Raw genomic sequence first — 10,625 nt, 5'->3', positions numbered from 1 at the left:
CATGTGCCTTTCTAAACGCTAGTTCAATGATAATTCTATAAATTTCCTTCGTGTAAATAATGCATGAAAAACTCCCATTTATGCCAAAAACTTGAATGATTAATTTGGTATATTACAATGTTATCGAAAGCACCAATTAAATTTAAAAATGTATTTGTTTATCTAAGACATAGTTAATACGGGCAAGAAACTATGAGAGAGATAAAGCGAATGTACGACCAGTAGTTGTCTCGTTTTAGAATTTTTAGAGATCTATAGAAAAGAGACAGGTATTGGCCACACAGTACAGAGCGATCAATTTTGTGTGGATATTGCAGTTCATTTTTTATGCCTTTGGTTTGTCTAAATAGAAGAGTGCCTACTTGCGTGTTAAAATACTTTTGGCTAATAAGTTGTATCTCATAAATAATAGACTGCGATTCTAACTAACTATCGCAGACTTATATTAAATATAAACCAGGAATACATGTCTCTTATAATTATCTTTAGAATGTATGGGACAACATGTCGTGTCAACGTATACACTAGTATTTATCTGTCTGCATCTATTTTTTTCATATAAGTCTGTGGATAGCTCGATAGTAACTATAATAATTAAGTATACTCTATAGAATTCTTAATCTGAGAATATATTTGATTTTTAAATATTGTATATTTTGTATATTTTTTGTTTATGTATTTTGAAGCAATTATTAAAAGTATTTTTATAAAATTATTAATTATTTTAAATCCATTAGTATCAAGTTCAAATGTTATTTGTTTCTAATTTAAAATTTTGTCTTTTCCGACCTTTAGTTAACATACAGTGAATCTGAGTGTTAATTAGGGTTTTATATAATTTTAATATATTAAGCCTATGCCTGAGTTTTATTAAAATTTTATGGAAAAAATAAATTCTAATAATTGATTAAAATCTTTTTAGGTGCCTAGTGGTTGTAAATTCTATAAAAACGAATATCATATAATTAATTAAATAATTAAATTAAATAATAATAAAAAAGAAGTGAAAACGCAAGTTTTTATTTTAAAACTTGTTTCGTAGATCGTAGAATATAGTTTTAATTTTTTTATTTAATCCAAAAGAGTTGGCAGCATGACTTTTTGCGTTTTCAGTTGGTTTAACGTCTACCGGCATATGTGTTTTGTGATTTTTGCCATTTTTGGTTTTGACAATTCAAAACATTTTTAAAAACTAATTAATTATTTATTATAAAAAGTTTTATTAATTTAATTTTAATTTTATATTAGTTTTAATTATAACATTTATTCAAATGCCACCTCGAAAAAATACAAAAGTAAGTAATTTTTAAAATTTTACTGCTAATGTTAAATTAAATGGCGCCAAAATTTCAATGTTTTATATACTTATCGTTCATAGTAAACTACTGAATTTTTATTAAAAATTATTATAAATATTACATTTATTGATTTATTTTATTATGAAATAAAAAAATTAAATCAATTAAAGATGTAACATAACGGATTTTGGAATATTAAAAAACAATTGATATGGCATCCCATTGATAGAAATACAGGTACTTAATTTGGCAAAGGGCTCAAAGACGAATAAAAAAAACCTTATTTAATATTTAATTAAACGAAGTAAAATCATTATTTAAAACTTGCGACTATACTTTTTAATTTCCTTAAAATTGTAAAACCTAGAAAGTCGAAATTTTGACGTAGTTTTTGTGTTTCAAAGGATTGTCAAAAGTAATTATTGTATCTTACGTATTTACCAAAAATTTCGAAACCAAAAGTTGATTGTGATATCAAAGAAGTAACCCCATACCGATAAAACTTACATTACATAAAGGGATTTGAGGCACCCAAAAGTACAAAAATCAGAACTATTTCATGATTGGATTAACACATCATCCAAAATTTTATGCAATGAGCCCTTTCTTAGAAAATTTTGTTGTCTGGTAGTAAAAAGAACTGAATTTTTACGACTATAGTCTAAGTACTCTAGAACTTTGGACAATCGGATCAACAATTTTTTAAGATAACAAAAAAAAACGGGTAAATCTACGAATTTGTATTTAAAAATAGAAGTAATTTCAAATTTTTTTAACAGAAAACAAATGGAGTAGAGCCAGAAAATGTTCCTGCTACAGACGAACCTGCGCCGGGGAAGCGAACTCTACGCACAAAGAGTGCCGTTAACTATAAAGAAGAAAAAGTTAGTAATACGGAAGAGGGCGTAAGCGGTAGTAAAAAGAATAAAGATGGGCAATTGAAAAAGACTAAAACTACTAAATCGAAAGAGGAAGATAGTGAACCAATTGAGAAAAGTGCCGCCAAAACAAAAGCTAAATCTAAAGCAACTAAAGAAAAAGGTGATGAGCCACCTAAAAAATCTACATCCAAAGGAAAACCCGCAGAAAAGGAGACTAACAAAAAATCGACAAAAGAAAAAGAACCTGATGAAGATGCTAGTAAAAAGAAAGCCTCTAAACGAAAAGAGAAAGTTACAGAAGATACAACATCAAAAAAATCCAAAAGAGATGCCTCTCCCATAAGCGTGAATTCAAAAAGTGACGAAAAAGATGTGGTAAAAAAAACATCCAGGAAGAAACGAAGTATTTCTCCAGGACGTGCAAAAAGTCCAAAACCCACAATATCAAATGAATCGAAAAGAGATGCCTCTCCTATTAGCGTGAATTTAAAAAGTGACGAAAAAGAGGTGGTAAAAAAAACATCCAGGAAGAAACGAAGTATCTCTCCAGGACGTGCAAAAAGTCCAAAACCCACAATATCAAATGAAAGTAAAAGAGATGCATCTCCTATAAGTATAAGTTCAAAAAGTGAGGAAACAGAGAAAAAAGAGGTGGCCAAGAAAACATCCAAGAAAAAACTGAAAGAATCTAAAAGGGATGCTTCTCCTATAAGTATTAGTTCAGAAAGTGAGGAAAAAGCGACAGTGACAAAAACAATTAGAAAAAAACGAAGTGTCTCTCCAGACAGTACAAAAGGTTTTAAAACTGATGCGAAAAAGTTAAAAAATACAACGGATACTGATTGGGAGAGTATCGATTATTCGTGTAGCCGGTTAAGTGAAGAAGATAAAGAGGCAAATTTTAAAATAGCAAGTTGGAATGTGGATGGAATTAGAGCATGGTATAATAAAGGTAAGTTTTCAAACTCAAATTCAATTTGTTTAACTTAAGAATGACTAAAAAAATGAGCTGATGTTCTGTTAGTACTTGGGAAAATAAAGAGTAATATTTTTCGATATATACCATAGTTTTTGAAATATTGATGCCTAATTTATGTGATTTATGGTCCAAGATCAAAGAGCCCTAAGACCTTACTTATTCTCTAATAGACAAAAATTATGTACAGAGTGGGCAAAATTCGATGTTTTAATAGGGTATCTCCATAACTATACGATATAGAAAAAAATGGATAATAATCTCTCGATGTCTTTTTTTGAGAAATTTGACCTTGAAAAGTTACCTGAGCTTAAAAGTGATTAACACAGATGAATGATCTTTATTGTTCTTGATAACTTTTGCCTAAAAATTTTTCCGAAAAGCTAATGATTTCCGAAAAAGATTATTTCGAAAAAAATAAGAAGTTTCTTTTTTGATTGGTTAGTTACAAATCAGCTATTAGACGCAATAGATTAAAATGGTTTACCATATATTTATATATATATATATATATATATATCCTCTACCTCTAGCCGGGGACACACAGATATATATATATATATATATATATATATATATATAAAGTCATTCTTTATAAGAAGTGTTGCTTATTATGAAAAGTATGTAGGAATATTTGAAACTTCTAAATAATGTATAGGGTAGCCAAAAATTTGGTATTACTAATTTTTTTTTTTTGGGTAAACTACCCTTTGTTTTTAAAAGTTGACAAAATGTTAAAAAATGTGTCTCGAAATTAACAATTATGACTCTATACAAAATATCAAGAAGATATTTTCAACTTTGACAATTCTATTCTTATTGAATGTTTATCCGAGAAAATAAATTTTCTTTTTAATTTTCTAAACTAGTCCACAAAAAATTACACTCGGATATTACATGTTAATTGATTTATTATTATTTTCTTTCTTACGTTTTTTTATAATAAGAGCTTTTGTTCAAATAAAAAATGATACTATAATTAAAGTACACGTATCTTCTTGATATTTTGTATAGAGTCATAATTTTTAATTGCGAATAACTTTTCTTACTAAAAATAGCAAATTTTTGGCTACCCTGTACATTATTAAGAAGTTTTAAATATACCTACATACTTTTCAGAATAAGCAAAACTTCTTAGATGGTGTGTCCTTCTCCGGAGACACATTATATATATATTCCTGACCAATTTTCAAAAAAATGAAGACAAAAATTTAATAATCCTTAAAAAAGGTCTAAAATAAAAAGAAGCATATGAGGGGAAGATTTGATGTTAGTAATGGAGCTATGCTGCTCATGAATTTTTTTAAAATATGCAATCTTTATGGATGTTTAACATAAGTTTATAGTTGATCGATTTTTTTTATAAGTGTTATAAACGTCGTGTTCAATGAACTATAAAAACACTTTATATTACATCATTGTCGTAATAAATTTGTTATAAACATTATTTAATATTAAAATGTTATTAATCAATAGTTATTTAAATTACGATTAATCAATACACTCACCGCAAAAAATTGGGAAACATTTACGACTAAAGGAGAATTCGGATTCAATATTTATCTTTTCAATTGTTAATTCTGTTGAAAGTTAACTTACTAAATAACCACAATTTTGTTATCCGTACCGTGGGTTATAAATCGCAACTGATGACTAGCGTTTAAACAGAACTTCACCTCAGGAATGTAGAAAGAAACCACGTCTCTTTTCTGCGCTCATAATCAGTGTAAGACTAATGCTCAAAGTAACCGAGAACCGGGAATTATCAGGAAATATGATTGACCGAAAATAATTCTCAACAGTTTCTGAATTCAAGTTACTATGATAAACGAGACATCGTCTAAAATCTTATACGAAAAAAGAATTTCTCGGAACAATTTTTTAGAAAAATTCGTCTAATAGTCAAATGAATTGGGTTTTTAGTGGATCCAAATCATTCCAGAAAATTCAAATAACCAAGATAAAAGCTCTTTTCAATTTTTGAGTATACTGATTAAATTTCAAAAAAATAGAGCTTTCTATTTAGATGAAAACTAATATTTATGTGTGATACGTTAGTTGCCTGATATCGAATTTGCCATATCACTCATAAAAATGTAAAACTAGATTGGATACCATGACAAAATTTGAAAGTGAAATTAAAATTGATTAAAAACGAAGAAGTTATAAGCATTCAAAGATTGTTGTCCATCTCTTTTTAACAAAGTTTTATATGTATGTCTATGTGATATCGGACAATGACGTCACTATAACCTATATCTTGCTTTTTGTTTAATTAGGCATTTTAAACATTTATATTTTGCGTACTGAAGTGATTAAAAAAAATTTAGTCAACATGCCTATTGGATGGAAATTCGATAAGGTGCAATTGTAGCATTTTTAATAACGTTATTCAAATTCTCCTAACTTTGTGATGAAAGTGTATAAATTTTGCAACGTAATGATGATGTATTCAAACAATCCAATTTAAATGATTGATTTTTTAAATATACAAGAAAATCAATAATTGATTATTTACGCTTTTACTTTTGTTTGGTTTATGAATTCAATAAATAAATTATAACATTATGTACAAGTCGAGTTTATTATATTAATTAATTATTGGTCAATATGGACAAAATTTTTTCGAATGTCCATCGATCTCATCGAATATATGTTAAGCCGATGGCCACAAGTGTAGCCGCAAATAATATTTTTATTTCATGTGGGTTTAGTGTTTGGAAAAAACGATCCTGAAGGCTAACTTCAAATTCAAGATTATGCTTTAAGTTTCTCCGTCTGAACCAAACACTTTTTACATTATTGGCTATTTTCCTCCAAATTTCTTAATTTTAGAGATCAAAAAAGGTTTCGTTACTTTTTTTAAAAACACTATAAGATAGATACCTACAAAAATTATGTAGCTACATTCCTTGATTCCAATAATATAATTTTAGATTCCAAGTTTACCTATAATCTTGAATTAACACTGAATAACACAGCTAGACTGATCTGGGTACCCTGGCGTTAAAGGGAATGATGCTGCGGATTCGTTGGCACGTCGGAAGGGTAGTCTGAAACGCCCTTTTCACTTGAGCTTGTGATTTTCATAGCAAGATGTTCCATAATTTACCGCATCAAGGAATGCCAAAGACAAGCCCATCTTGATTACTGTGCTCGCCTGAAACTTATTAGAGCACAGTTGAGAAGTGTGGCGGGACTCTCAGTCAAGACCAGCTTCATAACAAAGAAATTTCTGATGCTCTCACTGGTAGGGCCTCTATGTAGGACGATGGAACCTCCATACATGTTATTTCCACCTGCAGAAATCTAAAGCGCGTCATATTTAGAATGTTCGGGTCCAAAACCTTGGATTTATTAATCCTGGTAGAGATCCCGATGAAGAAGCTGTGTGCATTCTGCGTAGAGTCTAGCCTTGACAGAATCCTATAGTTTCTTCTGATTACAATAGCATCTCTTACCTGAAGACGTCTCGCTCTTCGGATGACTTGTTTTCAAGGAGAGTACGGGGGAACCCTTGGTCTAAGTTCTAGGGACCCATTTGCGGTACCCTTTTTATGTTTTATTATTATTTTAATCTTTAATGTTATGATAATAGAAAATCGAGTTATTAATAATAAACTTTTTTTTTTAATATGGTAGATATAAATTCCATGATTGTCAACGGGTGAGTTGGTGTCTATCACAAATATTTATATGTTTCTAGTTTCATCTGCTTAGTAGCATCTCTTACCCGGAGACATTTAGCCTCCGGTTGACTTAAGAAAGGCACAGAGAATCCTTTTGCCTAGATGCTAGAAACCCATTTGCGGTACCCCTCTTATCAGTATCTATTATTATTCGCCACAGTATTAAAAAGAAATTATTAAAGCTATATCTCGATATCTTCAGTAATTTTTGCATGATGATTTTATTTTTATAGATGCATTTTATTTATTTTCAGGTTGTTTTAAATACATTGAACATGAAAAACCTGATATATTCTGTATACAAGAAACAAAAAGTTCTTATGACAAACTACCGGATGATATTAAATCATTTAAAGGTTATCATCAATATTGGAGTTCTGCTTCAAAAGAAGGCTATTCTGGAGTTGGTTTATTCTCCAAAAAAATGCCACTAAATGTAATAAATGGTATTGAGGACGAAGAACATGATGCTGAGGGTCGTATTATAACCGCAGAATTTGAATATTTCTTCGTAATAAGTGTGTACGTACCGAATTCTGGGCGTGGATTAGTTACATTACCAAAACGGTTGGATTGGAATAAAAAATTTTTAAATTTTTGTAATAATTTAAAAAAGAAAAAACCAGTAATCGTTTGTGGAGATATGAATGTCGCTCATTTAGAAATAGGTATGCTTATTTTATTATCTTATTAACAGATCCCGTAATGCTTTTTTATTGCCAACTTTCACACAGAAAATAACTACGCTTTGTATCCATTTTCTTGCTCTGCGGTCATATAGTAAGTGTTTATATTGTCAATAAATACAGCTTAAAAAAACGAAACGAAGTAATGACAAGAAAATCTGACACAGGAAATATTTACCGCATGATCTTATATAGTGTGTTCATTTCAAAAATATCCACCCTTAATGTCTCTTGACCTAGCGGGATTATTGTTTTGAGTGAAAACATAGAGAATTTTAGGTTTCACCCCTAGCCATCCGAACTTTGAAATTTCAAATGGCACCACCTACCTTGTTATTCACCATTTAAATTGGCATACAATTTTCTATCCTGGTGAATACCTTCCATTTTCTGTGTAGTCTAACTTAAGAACTAATCGATCGATTTATCATGGTTGAATAGAGAATTGTATGCCCTTTAAAATGATGTATAACAAGGTAGGGGGTGCCATTTGAAATTTCAAAGTTGGTGTGACTAAAGTGAAGAGGTGAAACCTAAAATTCTCTAGGTATCTAAATCGACGTGTTTTTATTCAAAACAATAATTGCACCAGGTCAAGAAATATTTAAGGTGGATACTTTTAAAATGAACACACTGTATATTATTTATCTGTCACATGGCGATATTTTCCTTATTTTTTATCAAATTCCATAATTTACCCCTCATTTTAAACCTTATGAAAAATAAGCTTGGAAGTTTATAACTAGAAAAATATAAAGAAATTAAAACATTACCTCTTACAGATTTAAAAAATCCTAAAACCAATAAGAAAAACGCAGGGTTTACCCAAGAAGAAAGGGATGGTATGACTGAATTCTTAGCAAATGGTTATGTGGATACTTTCAGAAAGTTATATCCAACAAGGAAAGATGCGTACACTTTTTGGACGTATATGTTAAACAGTAGAGCGAAAAATACTGGATGGTAAGTAAAACAGTTAAAATTGAAATAATTAAAATTTACATTTTTTTAAATGCTAATTAATTTCTTTTCAGGCGTCTTGATTACTTTTTAATTTCGGAAAAATTAGAGCCAAAATTATGTGACAATGTAATACGATCGTCCATATATGGAAGTGATCATTGTCCGATTGTGTTGTATATGAACTTTTAAACTTTCATTTATTATTCATGCTTTTATTAATTATTGTTTTATTGGTTTTACTAACTAAAATGTACGTTTATTAATAACCGGTAAATTTTTTTTTTTATATCTATTTTTCTGTTTTACTTACATCCTAATTAATAAAATCCTATTTTTTTAAATATTTTAATAAATTGGACACAAAACGAGAATAATAATAATAATAATAAAACAAAAGACAGGTAATGCAAGTGGGCCAGCCCACCGCTGCTCCGTCGGGATCTCTCCCAAAATTGATGGATCCAAGGTTTCGGACCCGAACATTCTGAATGTAACGCCCTCCAAATTTCTGCAGATGTAAATAACATGTATGGAGGTTTCGTCATCCTCCATACAAGCTCTGCAAGTGGGATTATTAGAGATCCCCATTTTATGAAGGTGATAGTTCAATTAACAGTGTCCTGTCAAGAGTCCCACCACCCTTCTCAACCATCCACTAATAAGTTTCAGACGAGAACAGTCGAATGGCCTAGTTTTGTCCCAGTAATCAAGATGTGCTTGTCGTAGCCATTCTTTGATTAAATTATAGAGCATCTTCCTATGGGTATGAGAGGCTCAGGTGAAAGAGGCGTTTGAGGCGACCCTTTTCGTGCCAACACAAAACGAGAAAAGAAGGAATTTTATCAGAGAATATAAATGATAAGAAATTATTATGGAAATTATAGACATTTTAAGAAGAATTTAAAAATATTGAAATTCAACGATAAAAAATTTTATTTTTTCGTTGGTTAATTAGTTTTTAAATCACCAATTTTCCGATTTTTGCTGTACCATTTTTAAAAAATAATTGTATAGGTTAAAAAAAAACACAGAAATCTATTCATTCAGTCATTTGACGACTAAGATGATAATTCTAGTGCATTTGATGACGAGATGTGTCGTTCTCTATATACTGCCGAATAAAATCTCCAAAATATAGACCGTCACAATATATTCGACTAGTCGTCAAATGAATCGGTTTTTTTTGTCAAAATTACCCTATATGTCTACTAAATTTTATCAACGCATCGATTTCTCATGAAATGATTTTATTGCCAAAAATAGGCAAAAAAACTGGATTTTCGCCACTTTTGGAACGAATAGGTAGCGAAGAAGTATTAAAAAATTGTCATTAGACAATTTAACGTACACCCTGCGTCACAAAATCTGCACTGAGTAAATGTAAAAAAGGTGCCATGCTTTTTTCTCTAAAATATATTTGGTGATATACATGTGATATATATACATGCGATAACTATTTAGTGATATACATGTTATCTATCAACAAAACCTTAATTTTTACTGATTTAATATGTGGATAATTAACTATGGCAGATTTTGTAGCGCGGAGTAAACGTTCCAACTGGTTTTCGTGATAATGCTAGTAATTCTATCAGGAAAAATTCCTAGAAAATGTCTGTCTAATACACAAAAAGTTTTTCTTGTCAGTTGGTTTTTATTTTACCCATTATTAAAAATCCCTATGTAAAATGATAAAAAAAGTACAGTTTTTGAGAACCATTCGGTAAATATTGTATGTACAGGGTGGGCCATGTTAATCTAAACATCTAAATATTTCGTTTTATAGTTAACCAATCATAAATAACTTGAACAAAAGTTATAAAGTTTGATGGAGGAATTCTTGTTCTGACTTCAGATTGGACGTAGTCAATCGAGTTTCTTTAATAGCCAATTTAGATTCTAACGGTAAGAGATAGAATAACACTTTAAATTAAAAAGTTGATCCTCATAAAAAACATTTACAATTTTTTTTAAAAATATTTTTCGCAAAGCGTTAGCTTTCGGAGGAAATCCGAACTAAAAATATGTCATTATTGCATTTAACCGAAAGAAAACACGCTTACTACGGAAAAATGCTCTAGCCAAAAGTTGTCAAAGGTAATAGGTATTTTCTTTAGATTAAATGCAATAAT

The 10,625-nt window shown here is 29.8% G+C and overlaps 1 protein-coding gene across 1 annotated transcript; it reads left to right on the top strand.

Moving 5' to 3' along the window:
• Window positions 1–1,249: 1,249 nt before the first annotated feature.
• Window positions 1,250–8,758, top strand: LOC123291978 (DNA-(apurinic or apyrimidinic site) endonuclease). The gene is made up of 5 exons (XM_044872469.1): window positions 1,250–1,295; window positions 2,078–3,131; window positions 7,099–7,512; window positions 8,313–8,493; window positions 8,565–8,758. Exons 1-5 carry the CDS (start codon window positions 1,272–1,274, stop codon window positions 8,680–8,682), a joined length of 1,791 nt encoding a protein of 596 aa, XP_044728404.1. The 5' UTR covers window positions 1,250–1,271; the 3' UTR covers window positions 8,683–8,758.
• Window positions 8,759–10,625: the final 1,867 nt, after the last annotated feature.

The sequence above is a fragment of the Chrysoperla carnea genome, chromosome 2, assembly GCF_905475395.1.
Source record: "Chrysoperla carnea chromosome 2, inChrCarn1.1, whole genome shotgun sequence".
Classification (NCBI taxonomy): Eukaryota; Metazoa; Arthropoda; class Insecta; order Neuroptera; family Chrysopidae; genus Chrysoperla; species Chrysoperla carnea.
The sequence above is the reverse complement of the archived record's forward strand: the minus strand, read 5'-3'. Positions and strand labels throughout refer to the sequence as shown.